General features: G+C 42.5%; 1 protein-coding gene across 1 annotated transcript in view; it reads right to left on the bottom strand.

The window, feature by feature from the left end:
* Window positions 1–18,824, bottom strand: part of FECH (ferrochelatase) — a 36,400-nt gene extending 17,576 nt beyond the window's left edge. Inside the window, exons 1-4 of the mRNA XM_063076973.1 lie at window positions 18,602–18,824; window positions 13,413–13,527; window positions 6,756–6,875; window positions 5,326–5,474 (exon numbers count right to left, since the gene is read on the bottom strand). Coding sequence (XP_062933043.1) covers window positions 5,326–5,474; window positions 6,756–6,875; window positions 13,413–13,527; window positions 18,602–18,821 — 604 coding nt within the window. The 5' untranslated portion in view covers window positions 18,822–18,824. The remainder of the gene's footprint in view (window positions 1–5,325; window positions 5,475–6,755; window positions 6,876–13,412; window positions 13,528–18,601) is intronic.

An 18,824-nucleotide genomic window follows, 5' to 3' on the forward strand; every position in this document is an offset into this window, starting at 1 on the left:
CAGGTCACCTATTTTTTATATAAACGATGAAAAAGCTCTGGGAAACATGATAAAAGTTCACTGGTAACAAATAATTCAAATGATTCTTATCACACACACACACACACACACAACTGCCTAAGTTGGAGGCACCAAGTGGGATTTAAAGGAATTGTTCTTGGCACCTAAATGCCCCCAGTCTGCTGCACATCTCTCTGTTCTTTCCCCTGTTGCTTCACCAGATCCCTCTTCTATCTTCTCCTTTATCCTCCTGCATCTTTCTTTCCTGTCTTTCAAAAGTATCCACATCATACAATTTCTCAGGTATTTATAAAATCATAAAACTAAATGTTTCTTAAAGTCACCAGATCTTGTTTCCTTGCCTTTTCATAGGATCACACATAACTTGTACTCAGGGATGACACTGAGAATACACTACATAAATGTTGAGTAATAATAAAGCCAACATGATGCTACTGTCCAAAACATTAGCAGGGGCTGCAACGAAGAAAGTGACACGAAATTGCCACAAGAAACATTTAAGCCAAAGTGAAGGAAAAGATGAGGAATTTATCACATATACACATGGGTAGATACATGAATGACATTTCTCATAATCTGACTCAAGGATTATGAAATAACAGAACACGTTACCAAGGACAGAGCAGGATGTCATTAAGTGAGAGAAGCAGTACGTGCATGGGAAAGATGGTCTGATTCAGTATTCTCTGGTTGGGGACTGCAAAAAGAGGAAGGAAGGGGTACAAACGAAATCATTTTCAGCTCTCTGTTGCTGCTAGGCCACCAATCTTATGCTCTCTTGCATAAAATATGGTGAATTGCAGTTAAAACCCACCAGAGAACGTGACCCTGTAAGCAAACTCCAAATGACTGATTGCTCAAAGATTATGTGCTTCATGCTAAAACTGCCAACTACCACAATACCATCAAGTCCATTGCAAAGCCACTCTTGGTGATCTGAGCTGAGGTGTAGCAAGCAAGTGAAAATTACTTTCTAATCTATTTTTGAGGCAATACAATTATCAGATTACCTACTAAGATCTCCCAATGCTGCAAGTCAGCCAGCTTCTCACATTTTCTTTTCACCTGTCCAGTATTTGGAAGTTGCAGGCCAAATACCTGGGGTCTGGGAGATCCTCAAATAGTGTAGACTAAGAGGTGGAGAGGCCGCCCTTGCAGATAAAGTCAGGGTGGATGACCACATATGAAAGCAAAAGAGAGTAAAATACTCTGGAAAGAACAGATAATGCTTTCTAAGTGGTTTCCAAAGACGGCCTGTAAACACATATTTCACAAAGAACGGCAATGCACTCTCTAACTGGGCCTATCCTGAGGAACCAACAGTGCTCACGAAAGACACTTGTCTGGCAGGGTGGGCTTCACGCTACAGCTGGCTGTCCTGGCAGGATGCAGGGAGGGGAAGGAGTCTCTCTGAGGTTAAGCAGCACATCTGGTGGGTACCACATCTGGCCAGGGTGAGCCCAAAATGCACGACTCACTGGCCTAGCCTGGTCTACCCTCAGAGCGGCTGCCCAGTGAACACTCTGGGGAGAACTATGAAAAGACAGTGAAACTGGATGTTTTAAACAGGAAAATTCATTAAATTAGCATGTACAACAGTTCAAATGTCTCATTTGTACATGATTCTTTAACAGAAAGGTTTGAAGTACATTTTTAATTTGTATCGGGTCATGAACCCTATGCCAACGATGAATAATAATAAAAGCTCACATTTATGAGAGGCTGGCTTGTTAGCTCAGTTAGTTAGAGAGCAGTGTCATAACACCAAGTCAAGGGTTCAGATCCTCACACCGGCAAGGCGCCAAAAAAAAAAAGCTCACATTTATGTAATTTTTGCCATATAACCACATACCATGCCAATGCCTTTCACGATCCTCTTACTTAATTTTCACCCGGGATCCTGGGAGTTGGGTTCTATTATCATTCCCATTTGGAGATGAGGCTTGGTGAGGTAAGTAAGCTGCCTGAGATCCTATACTCAGGAATGGCAACGCCAGTGCCATCTGAACAAGAACCCCTGTTCCTACCCATTATGTACCCTGCAAAGAACTGAATTATTTTACTGAGTAGCACTTACAGCTTCATTAAAAGCAGTCACAAGCCAAAAAGTTAAACTATAATTTTTAAAAACATATTTTAGATTTAGACTTTTCATCAAATGATTACACTTCTCATCTATTTCCTTCTCTGTTCTCAACATTACTGCAATGGAGTGGAAGACCAGAGAGACCATTGCCAAGCCATGTCCCCTGATATAGCTCGCTGTACTTGTGTTAGTTAATTGCTCAATTCTACGCAAAGCCAGTTCAAGTCTCAAATTTTCCATACTGGCTACCAAGCAACAACTACTTCCTCAATGACAGCATGAAACACTTTTATCTGTTTGCAATCATCACATTTTTTTACCTAAAGTTTTCCTAATAGAAATAAACCCATAGATGTAGTTCAAAAGTTAACTTTATAATTGTGTAGGGAAAAAAAGAATAAGAAAGGAGGAGGAACGAGAAAGAGATGGAGAGAGAGAAACAAAGGAAACAGAGAACAAGAAAGGGGTGAGGGAGGCACGGAACTGCTGTGCTGGTCACACCGGCGAGGCACCCAGGCCTTCATCCCCCAGCTTCGTGCCCACTCAACAAAGTGTGAGCAGCAGGACGAGGACCCTCTCTCTGTACAACCTGGGGAGCCCCTGAGGCAGCCACAGAGCTGCACTTAGTGATCTTCTCAGTCTTCAGTACAAAACTCCCCTGCAGAAGTTTCCAGGCCTTGAGACTATTTCATGTACCCCACATTCACATTGTGTGTATTCCTCAGCTGGTTTTGTGTACCATCTCTCCAATACATCTCCAAAAGATTTGCTCTCCACTCCTTAAGCAGAATGGCCTGAAACAGCAAGGTCCCACTAGACTGGAAGTTTCTTATAAGTAGAAACCATGGTTTTTTACTTTGAATAGCAACACCCGACAGTGCTGGGCATTCAGTGGGTCACTGCTGAATGAATGAATGAATGGGTGGTCTTGGGCCTTATCCAATACCACTACCATACCCCCAAGCAGGCCTACTGAAATGATTAGGTGGTCATCTGCTATATAGGAGAAAGCCAAAATTTAACATGCCTACCTCAGAGGATCTCAAGTGTGGGCTACAGAGGATGGTGATATGCCAAAGGGTCATGAGTACCAATGCCCACCCAGAACCAGGACCCTGGACAAGCTTCCAAGATCCAGAGAAACTAAAAGTCACCCCCAAGAGAAGTGACTTCCTACCTCTGTGAAAACCAGCAGGAAAACTCAGCTCCATGAACGCTGGGGTGAGGCTTACTCACTCCTGGATCCCTCAGCACTACACCCACCATGTGTGGACAGTGCCCACACATATCTGGTGGATGGCTGGATGGATGAAGGAGAGATGAATGTGGGAATGAATGGATGAAAGAGTGGGTAAGTGGTTACGGAAGCAAGCAAGCAAGTGAGAAGAATGAGTAAAGGTGGAAAGACAATCTCCTGTGCATTAGGAATGATTTCGTGACTGGACAGGCAAGCCCCTGAGCTGATCTGTGCTCCCCGAATACCCAAAACTTATCCTCAGTTATAATCAAGAATAACAGACCTTCAAAACTAAGTCCCTATAGGATAGAATGCTTAATCATTGATTTTTTTAATCACTTTCACAACAATTTTGGTTATGTAAATATGAAGTGGATATTATTATTCTTTGGTTCCTACCAAAGCAGAGAACAACTAATCCTAGAATCTACACGCTTGTAACTTTCTTTCTTTGCACTAAATAACTACATATTAAAACGATCAGACTTTTGATAGCAAGTGGGAGAGTGGGTTAAACCCATGCCATTCCATGGGAATCTTCCCAGGGCAACCTGAGAAACTGAGACCTAGCTGGCCTGGCTGGTCTGGACAAGCCAGCAGCCTCACCATAGAGACCACAGAGACAGGAGGAGATGGGAGGGATGTCTTTCTGTCTGAGTCCCTTGTCAAGTCTGACAACTCTACTAGGGCTCTTTATGGTGATGGGTACTATAGCAACATAAATGTGGCATCTTTCCACTGAAGACAGCATAGCAGTTACAAATCTGATTCACGCTCAGCCTTTTCATCATGATAAACTGTTAATAACTACAGAGTTTGTTCTCTATCAAGTAGGTACGGATGGTGGGCAGCCAAGTTTCCCTCAGTGACATCTGAAGAGCTATGCTGTGGCATGTGTGGCCAAACTGTATAAGGAATGCCCTTCAGCCGCAGCTGAAGTCAGGAAGCAAATCTAGTATTCAGATGCGCAATTGAACACTTTTCTGAGTAAGATGATCTCCTAAGGGGCTAGAGCCCTGTGCCCCTTTGTGCAACAAGAAACGGATTCTGAGAGCAACCCAAGTTGACATTCAATAATGTCTCCTCAGAGATGAAACGCTCCTTTTGGTCCTGCCTAGCAGGGCTATTTTCCTTGCGAATCTCCAGTGCCACGCTCCTGACCTGATCCCATTCATGCAGTGAATGTATTTCATGTGCCCTAAGATACACATTTTAAAAATATTAACACTTCTCATATTGGTGCACATCTACAATAGATGGTGTCTTAAAATTAACTGGCAGTGCTTTTTGTGACTTAGCATTATACAAAAATAATGGTGTGTCCTGCAATTAATTGTCTTAGATGTGATTAAATATGGCTCTTGTAGTTCATTCATGTATTTAGTGCTTTATTCTGCACATTATTATTCTGTGTAGAGGTTCTCAGAGGACAATTACCAGATGTGTACCATCCTCTTTTTAGTGCGCATCCAACATGGTCCTTCAATATCTTACGATGGTGGCGCTGCTGAGAGCTGAAAGCATTCACTACAAGTTGCTTGTGTCTCGTGGCTTCAGTGGTAGCCAGCTGATTCTGCTCTAAATGTCAATCTATTTAGCTATCCAACCAGAAAGAAAAGGCAATAGCAGCAGCCTCAATCCATTTTCCAAAGACTTCTTTCCAGCGCAACAATATATGCATCTTTTATTCATGGTATGTCACTTCTGCCTTATAATCTAGTTCAATTTAACAAACATCTTGAAGTTCCTTTTAAAACTAACGTTCCAAATCTTTAACTTTTTTATTTGTAACACAGGAAATAATGGAAAAGGCTATACAGTCAAAGGTAATGCCTCAAGAACTGAATTAAGTGACCATGTATTATGTAGAAACCTCCACAAGTCAAGAGTTGCTGGTACCTGCAACAGCATTTGGCTTCCAATGCTGTTTTAAACTTTGGAAGAACAAACCTAGTGACATGTCAGTAAAGAAGCACCACACCTGTGTTGGGGGACAGCTCATCCAGCAGCTTCACCATGCCTTCTCCTTGCTTGGAAGTCCACATCTTGATTGGGGACCCCCCTCCAATCCTGCGGTACTGCTCTTGAATTTTGGGGGTTCGACGTTTGGCGATGAATGGTGCCAGTTTACTAAAACATGTAACATGTAGGCAAGTGGTTTTATTCCACCTTAGCAACCTGGAAATATTTTCTACTCAATAAAAAAGGATAAGCAAAATTTTAAGAAGAGCCTAACAAGATTGAGCCTTTAAAAATAGAAGCTTGAGTCACTGACCATAGCCACGTCTTGGCATTGATTAGAGCTAAAGCTAGATACTCTCTGAGGAATATCCACTTGTGCTCCACTAGCCATTCTAGCAGCATACACTGAAGGTTCAGGACACCCGACAACCTGGCAGAGAACCTTATCTGCCAGCTCCTATCTTAATATGTTTTGTTTCTGCACCTAACAAGAACTAGGATATAAGACAAAGGAAGCATACATTCCTCTTAACTTAAAAAAAATGTATCTTAAGCCTAAAGATATACTTGCATATGTGAGCAAAGATGTGTGTACAAGAATGTTCATTCCAACACTGTAAACAACCTAAATGTCTGTCAGTGAAGCACGGGTTAAGTACATTAAGGTACAGCCATCCAATGCAATTCTAAACAGTCATGCAAAAAATAAGCCAGATCTATATAATCTGCTATGAAATGAGATATGGTGTTAAGTTTTAGACAAAAATAGCTAAGTGCCAAATAATGTGAGTATCCTCACATTTGTGTAACAAAGTGGGGGAGAGGATCTAAAGGTATGTACACATGCTTGGATATGCAGGGACTATTTCTGGATAGTGATAGTGCTTACCTCCGGGTGGGAACTGAGTTCAAGGTGAAAGGGACACTTGCTTTTTACTGTAAAAACTTTTATACTATTTGCATTTTTTACCATATACATGTATTGATTCTTCATTAGGAAACCTATTTTTAAAGAAATAAGGGAAGAAGGAAGGAGGGAGGGAAGGCTGAAGGAAGAGTAGGAAGAGAGTGACAATCCATATTCACAGTACAAATGAATAATATCATCGTTTCCCTAAGTGTTAATCAGCTGTTAAGTGCCAAGTACAAATATATCTTTAAAAATCTTTAAAGGCACTTCAGCTGTGTCAAGACAACTGCAATTTCCAGGGCTCCGGGGAGGAACAGGCTCAAGGAGAATCCTCACTAACTTGCTTTTTCTCTCTTCCCTGCAATTCTTCCAATATCATATCCTTCTGATATCCAACAGAAAGTAACCCTGCTGCCCTAACCACTAACAGACATGCTTTAAAACTGTTTATTTTTATGAAACTGTAGAGTTGAGATACATGTAAGGCAAAATGCATTGCATACGTTATTAAAAAGTACAGGTATGTATACGTATCTTACTTTTGAACAGGCAGCGTCATGAGGTCTCGGTCCAAGAAGAGCCTCAGAAGGAAGTCGTGAACTTCTCCCAGGGTTTCAGGGCCTCCCATATTCATCATTAATATTCCAGTTTTTGGCTTCCTATATCCAGTAAAATGCAACAGTTGACTTGTCATGCTTTTTATTCTCCTCTAAGGTAGAATCTTGGTTCAGTTAATAAACTCTTATCTGATCTGTTGGGTGCAAAGGTAAAAATCCACAGACCTTTCCACTGTTATTACATGGCCACCTATCAGGGAATGTATGAGACCTCCAGTTCTCCATGGTTCCAGCTCTGACTCTGACCTTCATCTCTTAGCTCCATCCGTGACATTGGTTTTCACTTGGCTTGAAATGTTTCCCTATTAAACTGTCAGTCCTGAACAAAGATCTAGTTCTTTAAGGACTGAGAGTCAAAGTAGAAATCTAAAATTGTCCTGAGGCTGAAGTACTTGTGCATGTGAATGCCTTACAAATACACAGGTTATATGACCTCTCCAAACATCAGGTTTCCTTATCTGTAAAACAGAGTCCACCACCTACCTCAAAAAGTTGTTTTGAGAATTCAGTGGTAATGTACTTAGTCACTTATCATGTCCTGGCACGCAGTAAGCTATATTATAGACAGAAAGGTTCCCCTATCATTTTTAAACCTCCAAAGTACAATACCAGCCCATCTCTTACTCTTTCATCTGCTCCCTTCTCTTTAGTCAATTATTAAATTAAAATATTACTGACAAATTATTTCTTGCTACTTGGCTTCCCTCTCCACTGGCTGCCTTTGCTCCCTCAGTGTCCCCTACAATGACAAACCACATTTCTCGCTTTACACTGACCTCTCCAACGCTCGTGTAAATCCACTGCTCACCCTGCAAGAAATGGTGCTAACATTCAAATCAGTCCCAGGCTAAAGAATCAAGCCGTGAATGAGTAGGAGGAGGCAAGAAGAAAGCAAAACTCCATAACAAAAGTTTCTAGTCAATCAGCTTCTGGGAAATTAAAAACGAAAGCACTATTCAAAAATGTACACATCTAAAATACAGAACAGCTCCAGGGCCTACACAGCCCAAAGCGAGCCAGGCTAGCTCTCTACTCCTAACCTCACCAGGGGCAAGGGGAAGCCCGAATGGAACCGAGTGACCCCACGTGCTTCTGGGAGCCACCGGAAGATGGTGACTAGAGACTTGGAATTAGAAGGTCAGAGTCTGAGCCGGGCCATGGAGATCCAAAGGTCTGTGTGTCCCACAAGCAGGCAGCATGTGATGGCAGTGACAGGGAAATTAAAGGACAAGGAATGTTTCTTCCATTCATTCTTTTGTTGCTATTGTTTTTGCATTTAAAAAATTGAGATATAATTCACATACCATAAAATTCACCATTTAAAAACTGCACAATTCAGTGGTTTTTAATATATTCAGAAGGCTGTGAAACCATTTCAACTATCTAATTACAGGACATTTTCATCACCCCCAAAAGAATCCTCATATCCATTAAAACCTCTCCCCATTCCCTTGTCCCTCTCTCCTGGCAACCAGTAATCTATTTTCCAGGTCTATGAATTTGCCTATTCAGTATATTTCACAGCAATGGAATCACACAATTGTGTCTTCTTCACTTAGCATAAAATGTTCAAGGTTCATCCAAGTTGTAGCATTAACCAGTATTTCATTCCTTTATTACTAAATAATATTCCATTTTATGGCTATATCCTCCATTCACTCTTGATAAAACAGCTGAGAAATAACCAGCCTGAAATTTATCTAAAATACCATCATTACAAACGTTGAGGGGTCATTTCCTAAATCTCCTACATCAGACCACCTCTGGCTACCACAGTGACTAAACCAACCTTACTGAGCTGGTTCTCACTTACCATCCTTAATGTGTTCTAAAACTAATAATATTATGATGACAGCTTAATTGGCAACTTCTAAACAATTGTTAACATTTGGCAATAATGTTAGGCAGCAGGCTGTGCCAAATATGTACAGGTGGAAATTTTCTTGATCAAACACACCATAGGTTCATTCACTGTAGACAAATGAGATAGAAATCTGAATTCTCAACCTAAACTTTCAGAATAAGAACCAATTCCTGGGGAAGGGAAAATGTTGCATAACAATGGAGTCAGGGATTTTCTAATTTAGACCCCATTATAAAGATTAACTAAAATCACTTTTCACATCATTGTCTTGACCAGAGTTTCTCAGCCTTAGCACTTCTGACATTTTCGGCTGGACAATACTTCGTTATAGAGGACTGTCCTGTGCAATATAGTAATGTTTAGTAGCATCCCTGGCCTTTGGCTACTAGATGGCAATAGCACACACTCCACTCTAGTTGTGACAACCAAAAATGTCTCCAGACATTGCCAAATTTGTCCCCAGGGGCAAAAATGCCTCCACCCCATTGAGAACCACTGTCTTAGAGAAAGAGGGTTTAATTCCCTTTTTAGTAAACCAAGTCACTACATTAAAAATGTCATTATTATATAATTTTTCCACACAGAAATCCTACCACTACATTAACAGTGGTGTTTGGTTTTCTTTCCTTGATATCTGAAATTTTCAGATGCATTGTTTTGTGAGACTGTAATATTCCCTTAATCTTTCTATTTAGATCACCAGCCTTCTCCTGGGATCCTGTCTTTCACCCTCAAAATCTGTGACTCACAATAAATTAAGTGCATTTTCCCATGGATTGCTGCCAGTTAACAGATTACCAGTTAAGAAACCCCAGGCTAGAAGACTTACCTAAGCCACAGAGGGTATCAATGTGCAAACGGGATTTAGAACTGTGTCTTCATCTTAACACCTGAGCTCAGAACAAGAGTGGCTTTAAAGGGATGTTACTCTGCCCTACTCAGGGTTTTGCAAACCCATGTTGATCTTACACATGAAAGAGACGCACAGGATTTGAAAATGCCTAAATGTGCATGCACTTAATTCAAAACTGTGTTGTGCATGACAAATGGGGCATTAGTAAGCCCTAGTCCGATCCCCCTCTATTCCAGAATGTGAAGTGCAAAGCTTTAGTCAAGGGCCTCTGTCTCCTCTCCCCTCCAGACAGAGCACACCTGAGACCACGGTCTGAATAGTCGTGTTCCCTTTGTTTGAATGTAAAAATGTATACAACACAACTTATTTAAAACTTCTCACTTGAAATAGTTTCAACATTTTGCAATTTTTATATTCTGGTACTCTCAAAATAGGAGGTTTTCCATTTGAAGAATTAAATGTACATAATGGAAATTTAAGTTCATCAATTAATAAAGAAACAGTAATTCTATTCTACTGTATATAGTCAGCATCAAGAAAAAAATTCCAGCTATTCATTAAAACTACAAGACATAATTGGCCTGTGGATCTATGCTGCCTCTAGAACAGAGTTAGGCAAATTACAGCCCACGCACCAAATCTGCACGCACACCCACCCACTGCTGTTTTTGTAAATAAAATTTCATTGAACACAGCCATACTTATTTGTTTATGCATTATCTATGGCTGCTCTCACATTACAACAGCAGAGCTGAATAGCATCAAAAGAGATGGTATGGTCTACAAAGCCTAAAAAATTTACTGCCTAACACTTTACAGCACAAGTGTGTCGACGCGTGGTCTAGTCTAGTGTTTAGTCTAGTATTCTGGTTAGTCCAGTCTAAGCATGAAGCAGCCCAATGCCTGTACAATGTCTGGCATCAGAATGATCCACAACAAAATTAGTTTTAAAAAAAGGAAAAAAGAAAGAAAAAAAGAATCATCTATAAAGACATTCAATGCTTCGCCATTTCTAATACTGAAAAACTAGAAATAATCTACATGCCCCATAATATGGGACTGGATAAAAAAGTTATAATTTAATAAAATACACTTAAGTTATTAAAACAATGTAGAAGACTATATATGCTGACATATTATGAAATAAAAGAGGAAGTTATAAAACAATGTGCACAGTATTGTCATATTTTGGTAAATACAAGGGCACTTCAAAAAGCTTGTGGAGAAACAAATTATAAGATAATATGAATCTGGGCTGTCCCGTAGCTCACTTGGGAGAGTGTGGTTCTGATAACACCAAGGCCAAGGGTTCGGATCCCTATATAGGGATGGCCATTTAGCTCACTTGGAGAGCGTGGTGCTGACAACACCAAGTCAAGAGTTAAGATCCCCTTATCATCGGGGCCCACCCGGAGACCCGAGGCATGGAGAAGGGGACCAGACCGCCCTCCCTCAACCAGGCACACCGTGCCAGCACCTCAGGGCCTGCCCAGGGTCCCAAAGCATGGAGAAGGGGACTGGACCTCTCTCCTACAACCAGGCACACCATGCCAGTGCCTCAGGGCCTGCCTAGTGACCTGAGGCAAGGAGAAGGGGACCAGACCGCCCTCCCACAATCAGGCACACCATGCCAGTATCTTGGGGCCCACCCAGGGCACGGAGACGGGTACTGGACCTCTCTCCCACAACCAGGCACACTGTGCCAGCGCCTTGGGGCATGCCCAGGGATCTGGGGCATGGAGAAAGGGACTGGACCCCCCTCTCCCAATCAGGCACACCAAGCCAGCTCCTTGGGTCTCACCTGGTGACCTGAGGCATGGAGAAGGGGACTGGACACACCTCCCACAACCTGGCACATGGCACCAACAACTTGGGGCCTGCCCACAGACCAGAGACGTAGAGAAGGGAACCAGACACACCCCACAACCAGGCATACCGCCAGTACCAAGGAGCATACCAGAAACAGCACCTCCGTGTAGGTGGCCCACTGCAGCCTTCACAATAATCATGGCTGCCACGAAAGCAACTAGACAGAACAAGCACCACGCAAATGGTCCACAACCACTGGAGTGCATTCACACAAGGAGAGTCATCAGCAGAGTCAAAGAAATGAAGAGGATGTCTCTCTCCACAAAGCCCATTTCAGAGTGACAGAATCAGCATCTGCTCTATGATAATATTGGGGGACCCGATCACATCTCTCAGCATTGGACATATCACCTAGGCAACAAATTAACAGAGTAACCATGATTCTTTCAGAAGGAGAGAAGAAATCTAGGGTAATTAGAGGGGGGAGGGGGAGGGAATGGGGGATGGGGAGAGACTGGACAAGGGGCATAAAGATTAATTATGATTTGTAATAATACATATGCTAGTAATATTGATTTGATCAACATATCTCAATGTTCAACCTCCAAAATACGTATAATCGATTTTGATTCAATAAATAAAATAATTTTTTTTTAAAAAAGATCCCCTTACCAGTCATCTTTTTTAAGAGAAAAATAGATAAATAAATAAAATGAATCTTTCCATGAACTTTTCAAAGTTCCCTTATATATACTAAGTAACTATTAATAGGTGTAGATACAGAGACAAAATACTGATGGATGAGATTATCAGTGATTTTGTCTTTTTTTTTTGCCTGTGAGTATTTTGCAAAATGAACCCATTTCTTTTGTATAAATATGCTAAAAAGTCACTTAATAGAATCTTAGTTTTTTCTAGATTTTTATTTAATTTTAATAATTTAATACTAAAGCTATTTATATTAGCTTTTGCCACTAGGAAAATATAGTAATGAAATAATTATTCTTCCAGGGTTCCACATTTAACCAGTGGAATGCTTATTCCGACCCCTAAGTACTTGTGGCTGAGGTGAGAAGAGGGACGGTGGGGGTGACAAGCAGCAGTGCCCTGCTTGACACACTGCCAGCCAGAGAGGATGTCTGGGCTTCCTACGTCCTCACTAATTCCACCTTTTAGGAGGACAGAGAGCTGAGAGGAGATGATTTGGGCCCCACCCCTAATGCCCTATCCCCAACAAACCTCAGTCTACTTAGCATTCAATCAACATACCCAAGATCACACAGTGAAAAATAACAAACACAAAATAAAAACATTTTCCTAGCTGTATAACTTTCACAGAACTATGTCTGGTCTAGCAGAAAGGTCAAGGGGTTAAATGGGTCACAGCTACTCTCACTCTGCCTGGTGTTAAAAAGTGCTGTTTCTACATACTCATAACTTCTCTTTACAAAGTCTTCTGCTGCCTCTGTACAGAGGAGGACTTGTGACCAGCTGAGGTTGCTGTTACTCGAGAGGACACAGCAATAAGGCCATGCCTGCTGTCACCCACCACAAACCAAGTGAGGTACGATACATGGACTTTCTTTAATAAATTATAAATCACATGATGTCATTTATGATTATGTTCACTGTGATCACAGATGAAAAACAAAGGTAGAGTTTCCTATAGAAATTCCTGGTACATGAGTTAGTCTTTATCCTCTACCGGACATACATTTCACAGGCATAATTACGTTAGGTTCATAAATACATTTCCAGCATACATATAATTTGTGTTCTATGACATATTCCAGAACCAAATTCTTACATGATTTGCAGACTGTTTGTACTCAACTATATGTCCTTTAACCAATGCCCTGCTGAATGGAGGGGGTGTGTGGGGGAGGGGGGTAAAATCTGTAGTTTAACAAGCTGTTGAAAAGCAGCTAAGAAAATAACACACTACTCCTTACATGTTGGGTTTTCCCAGCACCTCTCCTCATAGGTAGCTTGTATCTACTGGTGTTTGCATCAATAAAGAGAAATCCTCATTCGCACCTAATACTAGACTCACCTCTTCTCCGGGTGGACTTGAGGTTCTGCACTTCTGGCACGTTGGGCTGTTTCTGCGGCCACTGCTGCATCTGACTTGCACCTCCATGGCTGATGGGCCACGCTGCCCGGCACCACTACGACAAAATCAAAGGGCTGGCATGAAATTTAGCTGGAAAGTAATTTCTTTTGAAGAGGTCCTCAAAGCATAATTCCTGGCTTGAAAATTTAAAAAGATGCTCTGGCAGAGGTGATTTTTCTAGCATTTCTCTGCAAGCGGGTGAAGGCCCTTTAGGACTCTCCAAGAGGACCAGGGTGGAGGTTCACCCCCCTAGGATGGCTAATGAGGACCTGCAGGGAGGCGTTTTAGAAGCTACACATACCTCCTCTCCCTGCTTTAGCAGTGGGTTTTGCTATGATCCCTCAGGAGAACCACTGCACATTATGAACGAACGTTACTGACAGCAGTATGCTGCTCAGATGAAGGACAAGGAGCATGCAGAACGGGTGAAGAGCCACTGATTTAGGGAGTGGAAAATGGACCAATTTTTAACCAGCAGCAGATCTCATTTCTGCCTACAAGCCTTTTCCAGTAAAGCAACTGTGCTAAGAACCCAGCAGTGCCCTTGGACCCTGACAAGGGGGACCTCTGCTTTAGAGGACCCTCTCTGGCCCTTCTCCCACTGCATCCTACCTCATGGGGTGTGCAGTCTATGAGACCAAGGAGATATGCCTCCCCCAGAGTCCATATCCCACATGCCAGGTCAGGCTCCAGGAACCAGGACCCCAGAAAGCCCCACACCCACTGCCAGGATCTGTAGAGGCATATTTCCTGGATCCATCCACCTGAAGGCAGATCGTGCCATCAGTGTAACCAATTCTTGATCTGAAGGGTGGCCAAAGGGTGGCTGTTTACTGGGGCAGGAATGGAGCTGGGACATGCAGACTAGAGTGTCCACATATGTGTGGGCACAAGACTTCACAATGTAGGAAAAAGCCTGCTGGTCAGAGACAACTCTCCCAAGGTCTCCACATTTCTGCAGAAGCTCTGGAGACTTTGAGAGCTTACCCTTCCAGGTCACTATGATGGTCTATATGGCAGTGTAGGAGCACAGAACATATTTCAGTTTGTTAGCTTGCTATCCCACATATGATATATGTCGTCCACGTATGCTCTTGTCCTGGTCTCCACAAGAGTTAGTGGCAGCCTGGAGAACCCACCTGAATTGAGGAGTCCATGTGCCATACTCAGTTGTAGTATGAAAAGTGTTGGTCCTTAAACATACAGTAAAATTAAACTGAAGCCATATCGTAGGTATTAAAGATGGCAGTGTGGGACAGTGGTTACTACCATGCCCCATGCTGTACACACAACCTCCTTCCCCATCCTCAAACCCACAGCTTAGAAACCAGATTGAGACCAGTCTCCTCCTGCCCTCTCCTGCTGGGAGGCAAAGGTATCCTGGTGAGGAATTCAGGCTATGGACCAAGCAGATATGACTGAATCCAGCTCTGCCATTTAGTAGCAATATGATCTGGGGCTGGGTTATAATCTTTCTGAGCCTTAGTTTCCCCAGCTGTAAAATGATGACACTTTGTTAACAGGATTCTTGTGAAGATTAAAGCAGTTAAGATGAGAGAAGCACTGTGTGGTGTCTACCAAGTGATTAGTGCTAGCATTAGTTTCATGTGTAAATTTCTAGAGGATAGCGGCTACACCCGCTCTGACTTCTTTTTATCACCAACATGTCCATATGAGTAACATACAGGAGAATGGTATCTCCGGGCCACTTGTATTTCTAACTATCCTGATTGTCCACAAGCCTTATGCTGAACAATCCTAACTAACTCAAAGTGGGAGTACAAATATTGACATAAAGAAGTTCAATTCCACTCAGATGAAGTCTCAAACCAACTAATGTCTTATTTTAGACAAATTTAATTCTGAACTACATGATGAGATTTAGCCAGGTTCTTAATCATGCTACAATGTCCCCAATCCTTATATGAATGAGATTATATCAGATTCCACGAGTATGAGAATAGAATTTTGGCATTCCATAATTTGACTTCTGGTGATAAAATAAAATTTCTTCTTCAATCAAAAAAAAAAAAGGACAGGGGAGGAAGTTGGGGTGGGACTAGATTTGCCAATGTACTAGTACATTAGGATTTCTTAGCACAATTTGGGAGCTGGTAGTTTCTCACATTGCTTAACTATTGCCATCCTGTCTATTTACAAAATTCTCTTCTCCATGGTTGATCAAATTCTGAGAGGATGCTGCTGCTAAAATGAGGTCCTTTCTGCTCAGGATTTAGGGTTAATACACTCTCCCCTCAAGGACTTCTCTAAAGCACTCCCCTCCTCTAATGATCTGAAGGTTCTAGAGAAATGAAGAATGTCTCTTACCAAGTGATTAGTGTTTGTCCAGTTAAAGGAATTTAAAGTAATCATTCAAACAAACCAACTGAGACACCTGAATAGACTCAGCTCATAGGTGAAGGGAATGTGAAGGCACAGGTGGCATTGTGTAGTATAGACCATATGTGTTCTGCAGCCAGAGAGATCTGAGCAGAAATTCTGCAAAAGATCAACAAGCATGGGCAACTCACTTAGCTACCGTGAGTCTCACTTTTCTCATCTGTAAAACGCTGATAAGGCCAACAGGCCTTGCAGGGCTGTTGTGAAGATTAGGGGGAAAAAGTTGATGTCATCCAGCCCCAAGAACAGTGCCTGGCACACTGCATGTGGTGAAGCAAAGAAGTTAAGAATACGCAGTAGTACGGACTTGCCGCCTTCTAAACTAAGACCAGGGAATTCTGCTCCACATCCTTACATGGACAGTTGGTTTACCTTTGGAAGGCCTACAACAGGAACAGCTATCAAATTGAGGGATATGCAGAAGAGGAGAAGATGATGTAAGAAAACAAAACTTAACACCTGGACAAACCCAACAGGTGAATGATTCAAAAGTATATCTGTGACTTAAGAAGTTCATGGGTATCAACTCTTCAAAACCAAATTATTTTAATATTTTAGATGTTTGGGCATGGGTAGAGGAGGGTAGAAGGCAAGGTACACAAAGTACTTAAATATATAATAAGTCCCTTTTCTATCACATAGGAGATGAGAATTATTTCAAAAGGTACTTATAAAAATATGTACCATTTAAAGGGCCGGCCCCGTGGCTCACTTGGGAGAGTGAGGTGCTGATAACACTAAGGCCACAGGTTCGGATCCCTATATAGGGATGGCCGGTTAACTCACTTGGAAAGCGTGGTGCTGACAACATCAAGTCAAGGGTTAAGATATCCTTACCGGTCATCTATTAAAAAATAAATAAATAAATAAATAAAAGATTATCAATAGAAATAAGGTTCTATATTGTGACTACTAATAAATACTGAGCAGGGGCTGTGTAAAAAAAATTGCTATTTTCTGATATGGAGCCAAAATGTTATTTTATTTAAATGCCGGAACTCTTATTTATTATCCTAGAAATTATTTCTCTAATTATGAAAGACATTTATGTTCAGTCTAAAAACATTTGGAAAGAAAAAGGCACAAAGATAAACAACAATTCATACACACACACACACACATATATGTAGTATATGGCCCATCCCAGGAAGCTTCTTATTAATTCTGTAATATGCTAAGAACATAGAGTATAAAACTTTGCTTTTCCACTTTGACTTTCAGAATCCATCTTCAGAAATACTCCTCAATTTTTCCTAACCCAGATAATATTAATTCTTTCCTATCAACCAGAATGATTAAAGTATTATAAATACACCTTAAAATCAGAGTTCGTAATACAAGACTTCAAATCTACTTCTGCTATGGTTTCTGAATCCTTCTACTTAGTTACTTTTAACCTAGACAAAAAAATCAACAAATAATTTAAAGTTTCTCATACTGTTCCATGACCTCAGATCTAGAGCTGTCAGACTTTATTTGCCACAGAAAAGGTCGGTGAAAGAAAAGATTAATTCAGTACTTCTTTCAGCTCCATTACTGGCACTGTGCTGCCCCTTCTTAAAAGAATGCCTTTTGTTTCCCAGTGCCCCTAGTAAGCTGATCTTCATTGCACATCGGGTCCTTATTATTTTCCTAACAAAGACACCTTTAACAAGATATGGAGGTTCTGAGTGGATTCTCTCCACTCAGTAGGTGCCAGACTGATGAATTAGGGAACTTCTTAGAAAAATAAGAAAAAATAATCAGATCTGTGTCCGGTCACTTCAAATGCATTAAATAATAATATTTATAAATACTAATAATAATATTTGTGGCAGCCTTTTTACATTAATAACTGGGAACATTGAGGGTTTCTGTGTCCCTACTGTGTGACAGGCGCTGTGCTACGGGCTTCCCCTGTATCCTGCTAATCTCCATGGCAAGCCTATTATTTTTCTCCTTTTATGTTTACCAAAGCTCAAGCAAGGTTGGGTGCCTTGTTCAAGGTGTCACAGGTGTGTCTGATCCAGAGTTCCATAAGCTCATCCTGTGGACACAACCTATATTCATGGTTTGCATTTACGCGTGAAGTTGTTAATGGGTCTCGTTTGTTCTCCAAATATCTCTAGTAAACGCTAGTCCGGGCTGCCCTGCAGTGGGTCCTGCTGCCAAAAAGTAAGCACGGGGGCCGACCCCGTGGCTCACTCGGAAGAGTGCGGCGCTGGGAGCGCAGCAGCGCTCCCTCCGCGGGTTCGGATCCTATATAGGGATGGCCGGTTCGCTCACTGGCTGAGCGCGGTCACAGAAAAGGACAAAAAAAAAAAAAAAAGTGAGCACGGAGTGATGCCGTGGGCTAGGGCACAGCAACAGTGGGCGCCCTGTTAACTCCATCAGCAGGGAGGAAACCGCAGGACAGATGCCCATAGTAACATACCTTCCCTCCCGTGAGCCCCACAACAATCTTGTTATTACAGATGACAATAGCTAAGGCTCCAAGAAATTGAGCCACTGCTCACGGCCCAGCTGTGATCCCGCGCTTCCCGGTGCCCTCAGATGCCCTATGTGGTCCCCTCGCTCCTCCCATGGGACGGCCCGTTCCGGTCCCTTCGCCGCGACGCCCCTCGCCCCATGGCGCGCAGCCCACCGCCGTCCCGTAACTCCCCAGCCCGGGGCTCCCCGGCGAGAGCTGCCCGCTGCCCCCGCGCCGCAGGGACCCCGGCCTCGGCGGTGGCCGCGACAGCCCCACTTACGCCGATCGCGGAGCAGGGCACCCGCAGTTCGCAGGGCCGCAGCCATGTTTGTGCAAACTGAAAGCATTCCCGGAACAGCGTCGGCCCGGACCTGGGTTCCAACCGCGGCGGAGCGCTCAGGTATCTCTGCCGGGATAGCGCCGAGCCGGGGGACGCTCGAAGCCCCAGGCCGCCCGATCTCGCGCAGCGGCCGCCGAAGCCCTGGAGGCGCGCCTCTCATTTG

Source organism: Cynocephalus volans, chromosome 13 (assembly GCF_027409185.1).
Source record: "Cynocephalus volans isolate mCynVol1 chromosome 13, mCynVol1.pri, whole genome shotgun sequence".
Classification (NCBI taxonomy): Eukaryota; Metazoa; Chordata; class Mammalia; order Dermoptera; family Cynocephalidae; genus Cynocephalus; species Cynocephalus volans.